Source organism: Capronia epimyces, assembly GCF_000585565.1.
Source record: "Capronia epimyces CBS 606.96 chromosome Unknown aczIQ-supercont1.2, whole genome shotgun sequence".
Lineage (NCBI taxonomy): Eukaryota > Fungi > Ascomycota > Eurotiomycetes > Chaetothyriales > Herpotrichiellaceae > Capronia > Capronia epimyces.
This window is the reverse complement of record NW_006912905.1, coordinates 2,460,622-2,480,452: the sequence shown is the minus strand read 5'-3', so window position 1 is coordinate 2,480,452 and position 19,831 is coordinate 2,460,622. Positions and strand designations below refer to the sequence as shown.

Genomic DNA, 19,831 nt, shown 5'->3' with positions numbered 1-19,831 from the left:
GGGCAGGGGGTGTGGATGCTCGTTGTCGGTGATATACATACGAGGAGCAGGCCATGGGCAGCCCTTGAACCAGAATTTCTCTTTGCTGCGCTGGACCAACATTAGACCCCCATATCGAACACCATACCTATGACCATGGCCGACGTCCAAGCAGGGTCGAACGAGCCGCTCGTCGTGGTGGCACTTGCGTTTGTGAAGGCGCATTTTCTGCTGGTGGCCTTCTCCTTGATCATCGGCCGAGGCCTGTACAGACGATACGTCTCTCCTATTCGAGATGTGCCAGGACCGTTTCTTGCGTCGTGTTCTCGTCTGTGGAAACGTAGGCCTTCACCCCTACCTCGTGTTGATCCAGCTGCGATCGTGACTGGTGACTGACGAATCGATAGTTTGGAGCACGTACTCGGGTCACACTGAGCTCGACCACATCGCACTGCACAGGAAATACGGTATGTGGATAGTGTGGTGTCAGTCATATATGGTGGTGCCTCAACCCGCCAACAACCACTCACTCCTGTTCCTGTTCCGCACAATCTTGTATGACTGAGTGCTGACTGCCGTAGGACCTATCGTGAGAACGGCGCCAAAAGAAGTGTCGTTTGCATCTCCCAATGCGGCCAAAGACATCTTCGCGGTGGGCAAAGGATTCCACAAAACCATGTTCTACAGCGTGTTCCCGCCCAAGGTGAGCTATCATCGAATATTGTATACCAGCACACAACCTCGCTTTCTGGTCCGAGTCCGAGTTGAAATTGACCTTTGGTCTGACCTGTTCGTTGCCAGCACGCCCCCGACATCTTCACCGAAGTGCGAGAATGGAAGCATGCGCAGATGAAGCGGTACGCCGTGACACCGTACAGCCTGGCGCAAATGCAGAAACGGTCCGGGCCCATCGAGGGCATGATCCAGCTCCTGATGGACCACTTGGACAACTACGCCAGCGACTCCAAGAGACTCTGCGACCTGAGCAATCTGCTGCACTACTTTGCATTTGACGTAAGGGTGTCCTATCTACCGGCTTTGTAGACCGTTGTGGTCATGGCCATGGCCATGGCTTGATTGTTTGCTGACCCTGACCCGTCTCCAGGTGCTCGGCGAGGTGGCGTTCTCGCGACGATTCGGGTTTCTCGAGGCCGAGGTCGACATCGAAGGGTCGATCAAGAACATCGACGACGTGCAATGGTATGACGGGCTGGTGGGCCAGGTGCCGGAATTCGACATTTTCCTGCGGAACAATCCGTTGCGGCCGTACCTGCCCTTCTGGAAGCCGGCGCCAACCACGATGACCAAAATCGCGGTGCAGGAGCTGGCCAAGCGAAAGCGGCCGGACGGGACTTACGATTCTTCCGGGATCGACCTGTTGGCCGAGCTGCTACGAGCACACGAGACCAACTCGGAGAAGTTCAGCATAGACGACGTCTTCAGTATCGCCCACGGAGCCATCTTTGCCGGCTCCGATTCCACGGCGTCGACCATGCAATCCTTTTTCTACCTGGTGCTCAACTCGCCCGAGGTGTACGCGACGCTGCAGAAGGAGGTCGACGAGGCCCAGAAGGCCGGCCAGCTCTCGCCCATCGTCACGTACGCCGAGGCCCAGAAACTCGAATACTTCCAGGCCTGCCTCAAGGAGGCCATGCGCGTGCGTCCGGCCGTCGGCTTGGGCATCTACCGCCGAGTGCCGCCGGACGGGGCCGAGATCGACGGTCGCTTCTACCCGGGCGGAGTCGAAGTCGCGCTCAACGGATGGGTCCTGCATCGAGACAGGGCCGTATTTGGAGACGATGCAGACGACTTTCGCCCCGAGAGATGGTTTGAACGCGATGCGAAGGTCATGGCCTCGCATATGGCTCAGGTATGTTGATGTCGACCCTTTTGCGACCGAGTCACCAGTGGTGTTGTACTTTCTCGAGTCACCAGTGGTGTTGTGCTTTGTCGTCACCGTGGTGTTGTGCTTCTTTCTCAAAGACACAAATAAAGTCGGTGCAGAATGCTGACATGTATATGATTCCCCACGCAGTTCGGAGGCGGCAGCCATCTGTGCATCGGGCGCAATCTGGCTCTGTTCGAGATGAACAAGGTTCTCATCCAGATCCTGAGGGAATACGACATCACCCTCGCCCATCTGGGCCGCCCGTTGCAGTACCATTCCACCTTCTTTGTCGTGCAGGAAGGTCTGGAGGTCTATCTCCGGAAACGAAGGGAATGAGATGGACAGGAGTGTCAAAGGTTGAAATGTTCCATATCCTCTGTTAAAGAGTCGTAGGGGGCACCTAGGTGGGGGGGAGCGTATACTATATAGTGTAGTATAGTATAGCCTAGACTAGCCTTCAGGTTAAAGAGCAAGGCTGGGAATGCCTAAGTTGGACAAGAACAGGCAGCGTTCCGTTCGTTGAACGCCATATGGTGACTGTGAGGGTGGGGTGAGGGTAACTGTGACTGTACTGTGACGGGTTCAACAGGATGGATTAGTATAGTAGGGTATAGTATGGATTGGTATGCCATGGCGCCGTTCGTTGAAGGCCATATGGTGAGGATGGCTGTGGCTGTGACTGGAACTATGACTGTGACTGTGTCTAGGGTTCAACAGGATAGATTGGTATACTATGCCATGTTATGGTATGCCATGGCGCAGGTGATCGCAGTGAATATATACGTTGGCTGAAGATCAAGCTCCTCGCGAACATGTCCTAAGATTCTCTAATTCAATCATTGGTTCACTAGGTTAAGTCGCGGCATTTATAGCATCCTAACATGATATGAAAGGAAGAGTGAGCCTCCTCAAGAGGCAAGGAGAGTGGAAGCAATCCTAGCAGTGCAATAAAGAAAAGGGGGACCTTGAAGGGACACTCAGACTAAGACTGAGACTGAAACAGTTACTGAAATTGAAACTGAAACAGAAACCGAAACTGAGATACTAGAACGACCGCGCCCGTCTCGTTCCAGACAGCAAAGGTATCTTGAGTTGGACAACTACTATACAAATAACGCTTCTGAGAACTCGACCTCTTTATAAGTCTATCATCCTATCAAACGTAGGCACTAAGGCACTGACTTAGGCATTGCCAGCCTTGCCTTGCCCTCTAACTAAAAGCCTGGTATAGGCAGGCACACCTAGGTATATAGGTCTAGGCTCCTCCCATACACTTTTGATAGCGAACATGGAACATGACATTTCAACCTTTGACATATCCTAATTAGTGAGCATGTCTGGAGTCTCGATATCTTGGTCTTGATCTTCAACCATTCACATTTATATTCACATTCACATTCCTTGTTTATGATATATAGAGATAGATAGGTATAGAGACGTAGTGGCTACATTCATTCAATCCGTCACTCCCGCCGCCGCCGCTTGGACCGGCATAGTGGTGTGGTCTTGAGACGACGAGACATCGACATCGACATTGCCTGGCTGGATCTTGGTCGTGGTCGTGGTCGCCGCCGAAACTTCTCCCCCTGACTTGTTGGTGTAGGCTTCCCCCCCTGACTTGTTGGTGTAAGCTTCTCCCCCTGACTTGGTGTAATATTGAGTAAAGTCATGCTTGAGGGAATTGACGCCGTTCTGCAATTCGCGGGAGAAATCACGGTCCGCCTCGGCGCGTTTACACAGTTTCAAGAATTCGTCCTTCTCCAGCGCCGTGTCTGGGTCCTGGCCGAACAGCCGGACAATGTTCTCGCTCGAGATCGGGTTTACGATGTCGTTGTACTTCTGCCGTCGAATGTCGGAGTATTTGTCTAGGATGGAAGGGTCGGCGACGCCCTCGTAGATTCCGGCCAGACAGTCGTACAGGCCGCCAATGTCGACGATTCCACCTGTCAGCCCTAGGCCGCCGAAGGGGTTGCATACTGTGATCGAGTCAGATATGACACGAACGGACGCAAAGGACACGTAAAGGTATAGGACGGGTATAGATGGGACACGCAAAGGTATGGGATGCATGAGTGTATGTATGGGTATGGATATGGATATGGGTATGGGTATGGGCATGCTTACAGTGAGCCGCATCCGCTGCCAGAGCAAACCGTCCGACACGCATGCTCGGGGCCAGTCGCTGGTGGATGCGGTAGGGGCTGAAATTGACGACGCGGTACTCGTCAGGCTTGGGATGGCCGGGGAGCATGGCCTCGAATTTCCATGGCTGTCGTTCCCGCAGTTGCTCCAGTGACAGGCCCGGGAGCTCGCCGTATGTAATGCGATAGAGTCCATCCTTGCCGATTCGGGCCGCCATGTACCAATGCTCAGGGTGGATGATGAAATTGGAGTCGTGCCAGCCGAAGCGTGAGAAATCGTAGTACGTCTGAAAACCCGGGTAGGGTGTACGTGTCAGAAGAAGCGCGATAGTGTAGGGTGTGCGTGTTAGAACAAATGACCCTTAAACAACCAAGTAGATACAAGTGACAAACTCCACTCACATTGGTGGCCACAATCTGTTCGTCCCAGGTCTTGCCTGGAAACTCCCAGTCGCCAAACAGCGACCTCCGGATCTGGCTGTTGGCACCATCGCATCCCACAATATACGGGGCCTCGAGCGTGTTGGGTCCATGGGGCGTTTCGACGTTGATCCACGCTTTCTCCTCGTCCTGGCCGATCGAGACCACCTTGTGGCCCCAGGAGATGGTGGCTGCCGGCTGCCGGTTGAGGTGTTCCAACAAGATCCTGCCGAGTTTGTTCAGCGGCAGACACGTCATGCGATCTGGGTCGTCGGCGGTGACGGTGGCGTCAATCCCGGCCAGGAACGTTCCGTCCAGCTTCCTCCACGCTACTCCGTCCGGCAGGAATCCGGCGGCACGAATGTCATCGACCACTCCTGCCCGGTTCAGTTCGTACATGGCTGGTGCTCCGTAGTGAGTCGCTCTAGGTAGCTCGTCCAGCTTGTCTGAGAGGTCGACCAGCTGAACTGGGATATTTCTCTTGGCCAAGAGCAGCCCCAGAAGGAGGCCGGACGGGCCTGCGCCGACAATAATCACCCATGGGTTTGCCTTCGGTGCCATGTTGCGATCGGATGAGCGAGCCTATCTTCTCCATATCAGGTAGGGCCAGGCACAGCACTCCCCTCCATCTTATAGCTTCTCGGTTTCCAGGCCTTCTATCGGCCATCCAGACCTCCCGAATGTGTCCAGACAATGTTTGCAAGCATGTGGTCGAGATGTGGGGTAACAGGGATCCGAAGTGGAAGGATGGGGAGGATGGGGTAAATCCTCATCGCAAATATGGGATGGCCTGGCCGTGAGGGGAGCCAGTCTCAGTCTTAGTCTCGTGTCATGTCAGTCCTTCCACACTTGGGACATCTACCGATGTGTTGTCACAGTATGCCTGACGGGCTGACGGGCAGACGAGGGCATTCAGGGTTGGGCCTGGACCTGCATCTGCATTTGACGCAGCCTCGTTGGCCTACTGTAAACTGATGCTGTTTCCCAAGAGAGATGTTTCGACCGCTCAAGGCACAAACACTCGGGTGGAAATTTGATGCTTGGTGCCCCTCATTGATCCATCTTCATACTGAAAGACGTGGTCTTGAACGTTTGAGTCTAGGTGCTCACTAGGGGCTTCTTGTCTCGAGCATGGCTACAAGAATCGCGTCGAGGCCCTAGAGGTTCGAGGAGTGTGGAATGACCTTCCTAGAGCTTCGTATAGAGTATGAGATAGGTAACCGGGGTACGCTGTCGTCTTTGTCCGATGGTCGGACTCGCCAAGTTAGGTGGTAGGTAAACAGACATGTTCTGTGAAGGTGTTGATCAGCTTTCTGCCGCACCCACACCCGGTTCCACGCCCGCACAGTTCAAGATCCAAAAACAAAAACACCAATACCGTGGGTCGAACCAGCCAAAAACTTTTTCCTACAAGCCCTAGGCCGGATGACCTAGAGGTTGTAGGGAAGTGAAAGCCATGGCGGGAATGGCCTTTTTGGGAGTCGAATACAGGAACCCGGTGATTCTGGGCTGGACATGCATGCTAAACCAGGGGGGTTTAGAGCCAGAGACATGCCACTACACCGTGGGACCACTTGATCTTGCGGGTGCGACTGGGCAAAATTACGCCAGTGAAATATACATAGACACCATTAGGTGCGAGGCAGGTGTTGGGTATTTCCAGTGAATATCGGGCTACCTAGCAGTCATGTGATGGGTGTGTCAACCTTAGGCATCCCCAGCCTTGTGCTTTAACCAGAAGGCTGGTTTGGGTACTATCTATACTATATAGCATGCGCTCCCCCTGCGACCATTTGATAGAGAACATGGAACATTTCAACCTTCATTTGACAGGGTGATGGGTGCGTTGGTTGAGTTGCCTGTACCGACACATAACACATACTCACATAGCACATACTCTGTGGTACTCGGGATCTGTACCTACATACCTATAGAGTATGTACTCTGTACGCATCAATTCAGGCCTTCAACACTCAAGGAAGCTTTCATCCAGGACCACATCCATAGCACACCGCCGTCCAGAAGCACACACTGGGACACGCCCCCCCAGCCTGTCGAGGCGCCGACATGTCTACCAAATAGACCTTGCTTCCCAGTGACAGTCAGTTCGAGATCTCAGGGGTTCTTTCACGCATCACATCGTTATCTCTTCCGCACTCTACCTAACCCTCTTTTGTCAAAGGTTGAAATGTTCCATGTTCTCTATCGAAGGGTCGCAGGGGGAGCGCATGCTATATAGTATAGTATAGCCTAAACCAGCCTTCTGGTTGAAGCACAAGGCTGGGAATGCCCAAGTTTGACATCTTTGTCCCTAAACGTCCGTCTTGAACAGTCTCACGGTCAACGGATCTCTGCCGACCATGCATTCGCCATCATTGGAATAGCTCGTCTGCAAAACCCACCTCATGCATTCGCCAGCATCGGAATGGCTCGTCTACGAAACCCACCTGTGGCGGACGAGCCTTGGCCCAGAGCTCGAGCCACGGCTAGAGGCTAGGACAGAGGTGTGCGGTGTCAAACAACTGATGCTGATGACCATCTCACTGGATCTGGATGCAACAGTTGTTACAACACATGACACAGAATCATGCACTGTTACCATTGGAATTCAACAGCCTTTGAATCAACCAAAACAACGTTAAAATACCTGGTAAACGAAGGGAATAATGGTTATTAGTAGGTAGGTACATATGGACTCTTCAGAGCTCTCTGAGATAGTTGAACCAAACCACAGTCCGATTCACCAGCAAAGCACCAAGTTTAACAGGAAGCTTGATGAAGAGAACTTGGAGAACAAGCTTCGCAGAAAGGGGTAAGTTACAACAACAAGATTGAGAAGAATTCAAATACCTTACGACCGTCAGTCATTCAGTCCTGTACGACCCTCTTCCTCTTCGTTTTGGTCCAGCGCCCGTGCCTTTGCTGTCCCTGTGATGGAAAGGGTAGGTACATTAGGTATGTACATACCTTTCGAGATATAACCAGTGTCGTGACCGAAGAACATCAAATTGGCCCTCCACCCAAGTTCACCTGGTCAAAAATCCTGTCCACTACGCACTTGAAGTTGAGGTACGCCTCAGTGTGTTGCTTCCACTCCCGAAGCTCGGTCTCGGAGTTGTCGTCAAGCCAGCGCAGACATAAAACCACAAAGTCGGCATATGGCTTCCCCATTTCCTTTGGCAAGGACCGCTCCGCGGTCTCAATTAGGACATCCTGTAACTTCTGTCCCGACAGCCGAGGCAACTCTTTTCTCATGGAGATTCTCGGACGGTTTCCTGACGAGTCAGCCGGTTCGTTTCCAGAGCTGGCGATGGGTTTTTCCTCGGCAATGGTGCAGAAGTGTGTGGACGGCCTTGGATGTAGGCGATCTTCATCATCTTTATCAAACTTGATGAGAACCTTCCAAAGTCCTATCTCGAGGAGACAGACTCCAAGGCTGTATGCATCGATTCCAAGGCTGTATGCATCGATTCCAATGCTGAACAAATCTGTGGGAGTTTTAACCTGGATCTTCGGATGCCGATAGACCTTCACACGAATATCATTGGGCCGTTGGTCTAGTTGTGCTGTCGGTGTTCCCCGCTTCGCAAGGAAATCCCACTGGGTGATGTAGAGACTTGGACTTCCTTCAGGAATTTCATAGCCACCACTATCGCGAAAGAGGTTGTTTGGGTCTTTTCCTCTGTTCGCGCTCTCCGCCGTTGCTGATGTAGCTTTTGGCTGGTTCGTTGCGTCAGGCTTCTCTTTCTGTCCCTCAGCACCCTTCTTGTCGGTGCCTTTCTGGTCACCGCGAAGGTCCTCCCACTCAACCTTCGCATTAGACGGGTAACGCTGTTCCTCCTTGGATTTTTCGGCGCCTGCTTCTCTTCCTTCGAATCTTCGTGAGATCCTGGCTGGGGTCCGGGTGGCTTGTCAGGATCCACAATGGAGTTGACTGCTGGGGCTGACTGGGTCTGTAGACGGTTGTCTGGCTCCTCTGGCTCCAATAGGAGGACGTTCTTGCAGCGGAGATTCCGGTGTACCAATCCGGTAGCATGGATCTTCACCAGTGCCTGGGAAAGCTGACGAGCTAGTCGAAATCGCTCGTCGAGAATCGCGGTTTTCGCCTCGCTCTTTGCGATAAACTCCTGTAATGTCTGGAGATCCTTCGGATTCTTCAGATTCTTCGGCAGGAGCGATATAAGCTTGGAGTTCTGATATCCAACAAACGGGAGTATTCCAGAATAGTCCTTTGACTTATAGCTTAGGCTATCCTCGCCCGCAAGAGACTTCAGTCTTGTCGCAATTGTGGCAACTGGATCCCGGCTGTCGACTGTATTCCGGCTGTTGACTAGATCCCGGCTGTCGACGATGACATTGATTTTGCCACCGTAAGGAAGATTAGAATCAACTTGGTAATGAGCAGGTGCGGTAAGCAGCCTAGATTTCGACTTTTTACTCTCCTTCCATAGCCTGAAATTGTCGGGATGAAGTTCCGGATCTGGTAAAGGTGTGTTTTGGAGGAGGTGAATCAAGTTCAAGAAAATCGACAACTTGTTTTGTGCTTTCTCAACTGTGTTGAGAAGGTCCTTGGCTTTTTCTTCACGGTTTAATAAGGACCATTTAAACCCATCCTTCCAGCTCTTAGGGTCCTGGTTCTCAAGGAAAATTTTCGCATTTTCCAATGCATTGCTTAATTCCTGAAAAGGCGCCACAGTGAGCTGAGAGAAATCCTTCTCGGGGTTTCGTCGACCTATTTGATGTCCTGAATGAATTCTAACTGTAATTCAAGGAACCCTCTGTATTGTTCACTGATGCGTTGCAAGCTCAAATGGACTCCAGGAAACTCTTTGTAGCTTTTGGCCTTTCCTATGAGCCATTGGGTCACTCCGTAGACGTCTTGGGCAAGTTCGATTATGTTTGTAGCGTCTGCCATTATTCCTGTATTTGGCCGATGGAATAACAGGATACGGAAGGTGGCAAGGACGAGGTGAGACGAGGAATAGGAAGGATGGGAGGAAGGGAGGGGAGGGGCAGAGCGAGGGGCAGATGGAGGGGAAGAGGCTCGCTAAGCACGCAATTCTAACCTACTCTGTACTTCGGCTTGAGCCTCATTACTCGGTACTGTGTGCATCAAGTAAAATCTTTTGGGTTGCTTATTAGAAGTCCATGTGTCAAAATCCGAACCTGAGCACCTTCGCTTTTCCTCAACATCCTACAGTCAGCCTACTAACTCGATGTCTTTTGGCTTTCGCATGCCCGGAGCGGCCCAGTCCATGCCTTAGGCCCCACTACCCGCTTGATCTGCCGGTAGCACCATCTGGCATCTGGCATCACCACACTGGCCGGCAAAGACAATCAAAGCCTTAGGCCTTAGGTGCCTTCCAATTGGCAAGAGTCGTCTCTGCGGTGCACGTGAGCATGGTCGCCGTCGCATACATGTACATGTACGGAGTACTACTAGACCCTCGACCTCCACAACTAGTGAGCATACTACCGGCCCTCATCTCCTCATAGTGTTTCAGTGGCATAATCTGCTCCCTAGCGTTACATTGATAGCCTCCCCGACGGCACGGAGGTCGTCGGTGAGGAGGAGATTCCGCAGATGGACGTCAAACACTACCCATCTCTTGTGTATAGTAAGGAAGGCTTAGTTGCAGCTTCAATTGTACTGAGAGAGGGTCGTGAGTTTCGATGTAGTGTTCCAGCGAACCCTGCCTCATTCGCCTAAGCCCAATCCCGCTGGGCGTAATCTGTAAGCATTGGATGATAACCGGGCAGCCTTTGAGATGGCGATAGACTCTCTTTTCATTTTCTATGTCGTCATATGTCAAGAATGATCGGATTGCCGCCTGTGGGAGGCCTGGAAAGCCGGATATTGGGGGATTTGGAGGACCGAGTCAGAGGAGTCCAGCACCAAGCCAGTCCGACCGTAGTGGAGGGGACTGTGCCATTCTAATCTTGTTCCATCGGTCCAAAGGAACGACACATTGTGTTCAGTGGAGGCCATGTACGAAGAAGAGGAAGCATAAGGTTGGGAGGGGTAAAGTTGACATGGTAGTAGTAGTTACCTAGGTGTTGTAGCTTAGTGAGCCTTCACCGCTGCGTAGTTGGCTCTCGGCGCAGCTGCACCCCAGACCGCAGGCAGCTGTGTCACAGGCGCCGCAGTCTGACTGATTTATGGTGAGAATGGAATGTCCTGGGTCAATTACTCAATTACCTAGAGGACGTGGACTTTGGCCTTAGATTCCCCTCCACAGAATGGGCTTAGGCCCAACATGGGTTTCCCACCATCCCCGCACGCCTCCGTGGCCTTTGGGCCAGTGTCTTCGATGTATCTGCTCGCCTATGCCACCTGCCTGCAGTTTGACACACTGGCACATCAACCTTCCTCTCTCAACACTGCATCTCCTCGAATACCTTTGGATTGAACGTCTTACATGATGCAAAACAGACTTCTCAATCCTATTCGCGCAACGAGCATACCTTTCCAGAGGAGGATCTGCAGTGGTATATGCGATTGATGACAAGAGGATTGTAAAGGAGTACTACCCGCACTGTGACGGCACTATTGAGCGTCGAGCATAGGAACGCCTAGGCTGCCATCACATCACAAAATATCTAGGCGACCTTCCGGACGGGTCGATAGTCCTTGAGCGAGGACAAGTACTTCGGTCGATCCTTCAGCAACCGGCGGATCGTATCCCACTCCAGACCAAAATTCGATGGCTCAAGCATGCGGCAGAAGGGTATCAACATATGCACGAGAACGATATCGTCCACGCTGACGTTGGTTGCAATAATATGATCCTAACGCCGGATGAAAACCTGAAGGTTATTGACTTTGAAGGTTGCAGTATAGATGGCGCAGAGGCAGGTTCTTCTTATGAGTGGTTTAGTTACCGACGATAAATACCCAGCACTAGCAAACAAACGGATTTTTTGCCTTCGGCTGCGCAGCGTATGAAATCATTACCGGCAAGCCTCCGCACCACAAGCTCGAAAAAGTGGCTGGCAATGATTATCTAGTGGAACAAAGATATGAGCAGAATGAGTTCCCCGACGTTTCCGATCTATCTCTCGGAGCTCTGATACAAAGCTGCTGGCAAGGAAAGTTCGAGTCTATGGCTGATATCAGACGACAACTCGAAGCGTTGAGCCCCTCAATCTGGACTACCGCCTGCGAGGATTTCAAGTCTAGAAAGTCTGAAGAAGAGGCAGGGAGAGATGACGGGATGAAAAGCGCTGGAGTATGTTCGGCGTGGCCAAGGCTGCAGGAGAGCTTCTGAGGCATCAGCTAGCCTATTCCCATATGAGAAATCTTTGAGGAAGGAGTATTGCCGCCAAAATATGTCAGGAGTGGCACACCTTGTCGTGGAGGTCGATTGCCGTGGCTCGAGATGGACGGTTCTTTGACGGAGAGCGTTGTGGCCGGCGACCATCGAGCAACTTTTGCAACAGCAAACAGGATTTCCAAATCCATTTTCCAGACAACGACGCCTTACCCCGGACGAACAGGATCACTCGATCTAACTCTCCTGGCTAGAGTATGCGGGACCAATGCGCCAACGCCGGGTCGGTCTCCAACGCCAGAGCAGAGACACAAGAGTGACGAGAAAAACGAAAGAGAACGTGTCTCGGTTCCAGAGCCCCAAAAAGGTGGAAAAGTTTCCACCACGGCACGAATCTGTAAAACACGTATATTCAGGCTCAGATGTGCGCTGCTCAGTGCTCACTACGTAATACTAGCTGCTGACCAGGTATCTGTTGTGCCTCCGATGGCGTCCCCTATCAGAGGGTCTGGACCTCCATTTGCTCCTGGTCGCCGGAGATTGTTGTGGTACAACCCGGCCCGTTCCCACCAAGGAGAACTCTTGGGCTCCCCAGCAAGGTTCAAGGTCGCCATCGGCACTTACAGTAATACTCCGTACGTACTCCGTATACATGACGAGCAACAGGCCTTCGGCGTGGACCATCCAAATTGCGGATGCCTTAACTTGCTTCCTGGCGGAGAAACCTAAGGAACCGCATTGGTTGCCCAATGACCAGCCCGATCTAAGCCTGACAACCCCTAAAGGGAAGTGGACGCTGATCCCCAGAACCAATCCCCAGACCCGTGCCCAGACCCCGCAGGAAATCCCCAGCAAACGGCGAGAGCATCAGAAGGTCTCCTAACCCTGCTGACAGCCTCGGGAAGAGAAACTACAGTTTCGGGGTTTCCTGCTGGTGAAAACTCACGAGATCCGCGTTCTCCCTTCCTCGGAACTTCCGCCTTCATCAGGTCTTTCTTCTGGGTCTGCTAACGGGCATCCTACCTACCCTATCCTCGTGCCTCGAGTCCGTAAGCAATGGCTGTCCGAAAGAGAAAATCTTCATCCCATTCCAGTTTGTACAACCGACTTATTACCGTCGCCGTCGCTTTCGGGTCTATGGTACGTCCACCTGGAAACCCTTCCATAGGGGATGGGGGCCAACACTAATTTGCAAAGACCTATGGCTACTCCTCTTCCATCATCGGAAGCACTATCGGTCAGCCGGGATGGTATCGATACTTTGATCTTCCTATGCAAGGCGAGCCAGGCTATGGGGGAAAGACCACCGAAGCCATCGGGACGGTGAATGGTCTCTACAGTGCCGGCGGAGCGGTCGGCAGTCTGTTCATCATGTGGTCAGCAACAGCCATCGGCCGCAAGCACAGCATTCAGATCGGAGCCATCCTCGCCATTATCGGAGGTGCCTTTCAGGGCGGAGCAGCTGCGATTGCGTAAGATCCTTCACTTTCCGGGAGGGCCAAGTAAAAGTCCTGACGGTGTAGCAGAATGTTCCATGTCGGTCGAGTCATAGCTGGTCTGGGAGTCGGCATTCTGGTCACCGCTTGCCCAATGTATCTCTCCGAGCTGGCACCTCCCGAGAACCGTGGTTGGCTGGTCGGACACCACGCAATCTTCCTGGTCTTCGGCTACATGTTGTCGAGTTGGCTTGGGTATGCGTGCTACTTTGCCACCAGCAAGAACGAGTCGTTCGCCTGGAGGTTTCCTCTCTGCATTCAGAGTCTTCCACCGCTCGTTCTGCTCGTCACCTCGATTTGGATCCCGAGGTCACCGAGGTGGCTACTCCAGAAGGGCAAGATCGAGGAGGCGTGGAAGGTGATTCAAGCTCTGCGGAGAACACCAGACGATCCCGACGACCTCGCGGCCAAAGAAGAACTTTACCAGACCAAGGAACAACTTGCCCTGGACCACGCCAAGCTGAAGGCGGTAGGATATGGCCCGTGGAAGGCCTGTATCAAGAAGAAGAGCTATCGGAAGAGGATGATTATCGGCTTCTTGACTCAATGGGGCGCCGAGTTTGCCGGCCCGCTGGTCATTGTACGTGCCATACTCTGCCTCGAGATTGTGAATGTGAAGACGTGGAAAGAAGGGCGCTGACTTGGGACGCAGAACAACTACTCTGTCATCTTATACACCAATCTGGGACAAACGGGTAGCATGCCACTCCTTCTTTCCGCTCTTTGGCTAACCACCGCTGGTAAGCATTCTCCCGCACCACCCCCGTGAAGGGACAGCCGTCAGTATCTCTCTGGTCATTTCATCTGCTGACACATGCATCCTCCTCTCTGTGTATCTCATCTGCTGACACATGGCCCAGGTGTCATCTACAACCCAGGCGGGGCCTGGCTCCACGACAAGGTGAATTCTCGTCGACTGATGTACATGGTCGGCATCACCGGCTGTCTCGTTACAACCTCCTGCCTGTGCGCCATGATTGCCAAGTACGCCGGGACTTCCAACCACGCTGGGAACTCGGCGGGTGTGGCCTTTGTCTTCTTATACCTCATGTTCCAGGTCAGTCATTTGTCCTCTCGAGTGTTGATTGTCCCAGATCGACCTCGTCCCCTCCAGTGTTGATTGTCCCAGATCAGAGCCGTCCTCTCGAGTATTGATTGTCTTGGAGCTGACCTTTCCCTTTTCAGGGCACCTGCTGCGATACGACCATGTATCTCTACGTCTCGGAGATTTTCCCCACTGAGATCCGGCCGATTGGCATGGGCTTTTCCATGTTCGGCCAGTTCGCGGCGACGATTATCCTGCTGCAGACCGCGCCCATCGGCATCAACGACGTCGGCTGGAAATACTACCTGGTCATCGTGGCCTGGTGTATCGTCTACTTGCCCATGATCTACTTCTTCTGGCCCGAGACGGCCCGGCTGTCGCTCGAAGAGATCTCCAAGCAATTTGGCGACGACGTGGCCGTCCATGTCAACGACGTCAGCGAAGACCAGCGTCGCGAGCTCGACGAGTTCTTGAGGTCCAAGGATATTGTGCATGCCGCTCCCTCTGAGATTGAAACAGGGCCATCGCCGAGCGGGGGGGTCGTGGAGACGGAGAAAGTCTGAGCGGAGCCTGAGCTTGAGCCTTAACCTGAGCTTGAGCTTGAGCTGAACCTAAAGCTGAACTTGAGCTTGAGCTTGAGTCTGAGTTTAAGCTTGAGGCTGAGCCTAAGCCTTGTCAAAGGTTGAAATGTTCTATATTGTCTATCAAAGAGTCGTAGGGGGAGCGCGGGCTATATAGTGTATAGTATGCCTAAACCAGCCTTCTGGTTAAATCACAAGGCTGGGAATGCCTAAGTTAGTGCCTGAGTTTGACAAGCCTGAGCATAGGCTCACCTTCCCTCTTATATGATCCTGGTATCTGGTACCTTAGTGGAAAGGAAGGTGGAAGGGAAAAGAACATAAGCGGTCGGACTGGACACGAAACGTAACCGTAATACCTTAAGCATCAAGTGGGCGCTGGTTCCGATATATCATTCTTACTTGGGTTCGTACTACCTACTGCCTAGATGTAGATGTAGATGTAGATATAGATGCAGATAGAAGAGCTATATTAGATGTAGATGTAAGAGTTATATCGATATAGGAAGGTGAAGGTGAAGGTGAAGGTGAAGATGAAGACGAAGATGAAGACGAAGATGAAGACGAAGATGAAGACGAAGATGAAGATTATAATGAGACTTCGGGTCCAGATGGATAGATTGAGAGGCACGAGATAGATAGAGAGGCACAAGATAGATACAGACCTATAGAGCTATAGTTCCTGCCATCTATCCGACATACGACATACAAAGAAAGGCCCAGCCCAGCCCAAGCCCCAGCTCCAGGCTGCCATCAAAATATGGCAATGCAGTTCGGTGGACTGCTGACTCCGCCAGGCATGTTGAACGGAGTGCTAGCAACAAAGAATTCCCACCGGTTCTCGCGCCGGCACAGCTCCGCCAAGTCCTCCAGGTCAAACAGCTCGCCCACCGGCATGCCCCAGCCGGCCAGGAGATACTCGTGCATCATCAGGCCGGGGACATGCCGGCCGTCGGGTCGCGGATGCGACTGTTTCGGCGGGTAGACCTCGAACGAGATGGCGTCGCTGGCCACGGCGGCGAAGCCACTGTCCCAGATCCAGCGGAGCACCTCCTCGGTGCCCTCGATGCCGGCGTGCAGGGGATTCCGGCTGGTTGCGTAGGCATCCTTGTCGTCAGCGGTCATCTTGGTGTCCCATTCTTTGGTGACGCCGATGCGGACGAAGAGGATGTCGCCTCGCCGAAACGTCAGGTTCGCCTCGGCCGCCATCTCGAGCAGCACGCTCAGCGGGATCGCATGCTCGCTGAACGTCGAATATTCGACCCCCCGGCGCTCCGCGTACGAGACGTAGTCGAGGAGGATGCCGCGACCGCAGATACCCTCCTTCGCCCAGTGCTGTAGCCCAATTCGGTCACCGCCCGGTTGCGTGATTTCTTCCTTGGTGGTCCCGCCGTAGAAGAGCCGGCGACCAGGCTCCTCTTCGGTTGGGCAAGGCTGTGAGTAATGGCGCAACCCGTCCCATTGGCTGCTTTGCTGCGGGTTGAAAGTGTAGATGTCGTCAAAGGCTGCGCCGTTGAGGATGGGCACGATCTGGTGCCTGCAGGGCATCCGGCCAAAGTTGGCAATCTCTAGCTTGGTCAATTCCCAGCCAACCGTCACGCGCCGGCCACTGCGGATGCAGGAAGCTGCTGCAGAGGCGACCACTTCCGGCGTCAACAGCACCAGCCGGCCCAGTCCTTCCTCCCGTGATCCTGGAGTCCCGGTCCACACTCGTCGCTTGTCAGGCAGGGAGTCGAAGGCGGTGAGGTGCAGAGGGTGAATCGGGGTCTGATCCTTCTTGTCGGTTGTTGTCGGTGGTGTGGAGGTCATGGTTGTCGGCTCAACCAACACAGCCAAATCTCGAAGTTGACCCCGGCCAAAATGGTGAGCAGGATGATGCTGCAATCGTGAAGATGGCCCGGGGTAAGGTTGTTGGCGGAGGAAGGAATCGGACTTGGTGAGGGGCAATAACTGATGCGATGCGCTGGCCAATAAACGGAGCAAAAGCTGACTTCAAAAGAGGCCACAGTCGGGACGCTGCTGAATGACTGATTACCTCTCCCAGAGGGAATCAAGTGCTTGATTCACAGCCGGGGACTTAGAGTACCAACCTCTTCATGTGATGCAAGCTCCAAATCTGCCTCGCTTCAAACTCGGCCGCTCCACGATTCCCCCCGCACTGTTGGCATCCAAGCTTCGGGCGTGCCACAACAGTCTGTTTGACGTGGGGAGTATGAAGCTTACCTCGGTGGAGAACAATGCGGCGCCCCCAGAGAGATGGTCCAACTGCTGCTGTTGCTGTCGGCGAGGTCGTACTTTGTCCTGCAAATCGCTCTCGTTGAGTTGTCTGGGTTGGAGAGGCTGTCCCCGCCATTTGCTGCATGCATACATCCCATCAGGGCAGCATGCGACGGAAGGGAAGCGAAGAGGGGTACTGCACATACAGTACGTGGTCTCGACATTGACCCATCGCCAAATGCTACCGAGACCAGTAGCATTCGTCGCTCTCTCTGACACCCGCTTCCTGTCTCGCAAGTCCTCAATCCTCGTTGTAGTCGAAACTCTCCAAGATCCGGATAAATTTCTTGGCCAGTCCCCAGAATCGCATCTTTCGCAATATCATTTGAGCTTCTTGACTGATGGCCTTCAAGCCTCCTTCGTCGTATATGTTCTTGACACCACCGATACTTGCTGGCCCCCCAACGTCGATCCAGGTGGTAGTCGCGGTTCTTTGGCCCTCGATTCGATTCGACAGGTCTAGTCGCACAGTAAATGAGCCGAAAGCAGATTCTGGAGACGGTTGAGGTCCATATTTGGCAAACGCCAGAAGAAAGATGTAGCCCATGAAGACCCGCAAAATTTCACAGGGTGCTGAGACCAAGTACTCGTTGGCCACCGCGATGATCTGAGCGGCATGCCAGGCCAGCTTGCGAGCTTTGCTGGGGTTTTTCACCAAAATGGATCTCAGTCGTCGCTTGGCAGATATCAAGCTGAAATCAAGATGTCTCGACGGCGACGCAGAGGCGCGGACGATGTGGACGACAAGATCCATGGCCTCGTCCGCACTGTACAAGTGGGAATAACGGCAGATCAGAGAAGTGATGCTGCAGGCCCATGTTAGCAGAAATGCCGACTCTAGAGAGGAAGACTTACTTGTAGTGTATCAATTCGGCGGTGGAGGTAAGTGTGTACATTGATTCGCATAGAGCGTTCAGGCCTTGCAGGAGCACACTTTTGGTTTGTTTCTGGGCCGCAGACATGGACGGGAGTTTCAAGTATTCCGGAGTGGACATGATATCCAGTTGTTTCAAATCCCAGAGCAGCCGACCAATCTTCTGGGCACAGAGCCTCTTGCCCCAGGCCGGCAGATCTTCCGGGATGGCCTTGCCGGCCAGAAGATTGCGAATGATTTTCGCAGTGGGTGCCCCACGGGCCGTCGGAGATAGACGTGAATAAAGTGCAGCCCAGGCCTGAGCAGTTGGTGCGTCCCAGAGCGGTTCTGCACAGGGCAAGTGAGTGGGAAGTTCGGGCAAGTCAACTGCTGCCCGCCTGGACGTCAAGGTGCAGAGACTGCAGTCGTATTCGAAGGATGACCACGCGATCCGCTTGTCCTGTTCTTGATCCTTCCACCTCAGCCATTCGCTTTCCGGGTTTTCGATGAAGGCTGCATGTTTAAAGTCCTCCTTCTCAATCTCCATGCTGATACGTGACTTCAGCAGCCCCATTCCTCTGAGGCACCCGATCAAGATACCTCTCGAGCAATCGGCATTTTGGTAGAGCCGTCGGTTTCCCGAGCCCAGTGAGTATATTTGATGGAGGCAGGATGCTATGAGATATGCGGGATCGTAGTAGTTCGTGCTATCGGCACCTCCCTATCCTTACTATTAGCAGGGCACCCTCGTTCCACACAGGGGTCGAAACTCACCAGCCAGGCAATCATCTGCAGGCACATCTCACTCAGGGACCAGGACTGATCTGTGCCTTGGCGATCATCGGAATACATGGCCCCAATGCACGACATGGCTGCCAACGTCACGGTGGGCACCTTGGTCATGTCGAACGTTGGTATATGTACCAGTGGCAGAACGCTGTGAAATTCGGAGAAGTACAGGTCCAACGAGTTTTTCAACAAGTCCATAGCAGACATGATGCTCAGATCCTGGACTAGATCGATTTCTGGCAGGACCGGCGCGGACAACAATTGGACCAGGCTTTTGGCCGTGTTACCACAGTCTTGCCCATCTGATATTATTGTGCCCTGAAGAATCTGGCGCAATGGTGGCAGTTGATACCTTTGCGGTTCAGGATGGCGAGTGTGATCGAAAGGCCACTGTTGGGCCGAATGCTGCGAGTCTGATACGTGAATAGCAGGCTGGTTCGTGTCTTGAGGCCGGAGCTGGTCATATCGTGCCGCCCCAGTGTCATGGTCCCGGTTGTGAAAGGTGCTCTCCAGTCCAATCGACACCGAGGGCTGTGCATGAAAGGGTTGCATATAACCAGTGTGGTACTCCTGGCCCACGCTTTGGGCAGCGAAATCACCGCTGCTAGGAGAATCCAGCTCCAGATTCAGCCAGTCGACTCCGCCTTCAGCCATACCAATTATTCTGGCAGGCGGGTTTGACATGAAACTAAAATCCCCCTGCAAATATGCGCTGTCAAAGCCCATCATCGACTGATGGAAATCGTTTATCGTCGTGGTTGGGCTCGTAGTCGGGAAGGAATCCAGGCCTGAAGGCATCATGTCGACAGAGCTGGGTTCTGCACCAGGCTGCAAGAAATGCACACTCTCATTGTGATATGTCTGAACATCTGTCGACCGTTGTGTCGCATTCTGCATGAATCCAGTCGCTCCTTTGACGAGGCTTGGCTGGGGCGCCGAGGGACGTCGAAAGCCACCAGAGGTAGTATCAAATGGTTTGTTTGTACATTGAATGTGCTCTTGGAACGATCGGCCTGTCTGAGGAGACGTTTCGACCTTTCCCTCCCGCGCTTCCGTCTCAGCACCAGGCTGCTCGGCGGGATATTTGCAGGCGG

The 19,831-nt window shown here is 53.1% G+C and overlaps 6 protein-coding genes across 6 annotated transcripts; 2 read left to right on the top strand and 4 right to left on the bottom strand.

The window, feature by feature from the left end:
• Positions 1 to 135: 135 nt before the first annotated feature.
• A1O3_02697 (uncharacterized protein) lies at positions 136 to 2,203 on the top strand (the record flags this gene model as incomplete). The annotated part of the gene is made up of 6 exons (XM_007732837.1): positions 136 to 319; positions 387 to 446; positions 561 to 682; positions 781 to 993; positions 1,085 to 1,849; positions 2,015 to 2,203. 6 exons carry the CDS (start codon positions 136 to 138, stop codon positions 2,201 to 2,203), a joined length of 1,533 nt encoding a protein of 510 aa, XP_007731027.1.
• A 1,119-nt stretch (positions 2,204 to 3,322) lies between these two features.
• On the bottom strand, positions 3,323 to 4,989 carry A1O3_02696 (uncharacterized protein; the record flags this gene model as incomplete). The annotated part of the gene is made up of 3 exons (XM_007732836.1): positions 3,323 to 3,843; positions 3,992 to 4,295; positions 4,411 to 4,989. The coding sequence occupies 3 exons, from the start codon at positions 4,987 to 4,989 to the stop codon at positions 3,323 to 3,325; spliced, it is 1,404 nt and encodes a 467-aa protein (XP_007731026.1).
• Positions 4,990 to 7,431: 2,442 nt separating this feature from the next.
• On the bottom strand, positions 7,432 to 9,343 carry A1O3_02695 (uncharacterized protein; the record flags this gene model as incomplete). Its single annotated transcript, XM_007732835.1, has 3 exons — positions 7,432 to 8,317; positions 8,377 to 9,160; positions 9,220 to 9,343. The coding sequence occupies 3 exons, from the start codon at positions 9,341 to 9,343 to the stop codon at positions 7,432 to 7,434; spliced, it is 1,794 nt and encodes a 597-aa protein (XP_007731025.1).
• Positions 9,344 to 12,755: 3,412 nt separating this feature from the next.
• Positions 12,756 to 14,803, top strand: A1O3_02694 (uncharacterized protein; the record flags this gene model as incomplete). Its single annotated transcript, XM_007732834.1, has 6 exons — positions 12,756 to 12,839; positions 12,897 to 13,171; positions 13,226 to 13,775; positions 13,848 to 13,935; positions 14,056 to 14,252; positions 14,381 to 14,803. The coding sequence occupies 6 exons, from the start codon at positions 12,756 to 12,758 to the stop codon at positions 14,801 to 14,803; spliced, it is 1,617 nt and encodes a 538-aa protein (XP_007731024.1).
• Positions 14,804 to 15,571: 768 nt separating this feature from the next.
• Positions 15,572 to 16,627, bottom strand: A1O3_02693 (uncharacterized protein; the record flags this gene model as incomplete). Its single annotated transcript, XM_007732833.1, has 1 exon — positions 15,572 to 16,627. The coding sequence occupies one exon, from the start codon at positions 16,625 to 16,627 to the stop codon at positions 15,572 to 15,574; it is 1,056 nt and encodes a 351-aa protein (XP_007731023.1).
• A 709-nt stretch (positions 16,628 to 17,336) lies between these two features.
• A1O3_02692 (uncharacterized protein) lies at positions 17,337 to 19,535 on the bottom strand (the record flags this gene model as incomplete). The annotated part of the gene is made up of 3 exons (XM_007732832.1): positions 17,337 to 17,901; positions 17,951 to 18,669; positions 18,723 to 19,535. The coding sequence occupies 3 exons, from the start codon at positions 19,533 to 19,535 to the stop codon at positions 17,337 to 17,339; spliced, it is 2,097 nt and encodes a 698-aa protein (XP_007731022.1).
• Positions 19,536 to 19,831: the final 296 nt, after the last annotated feature.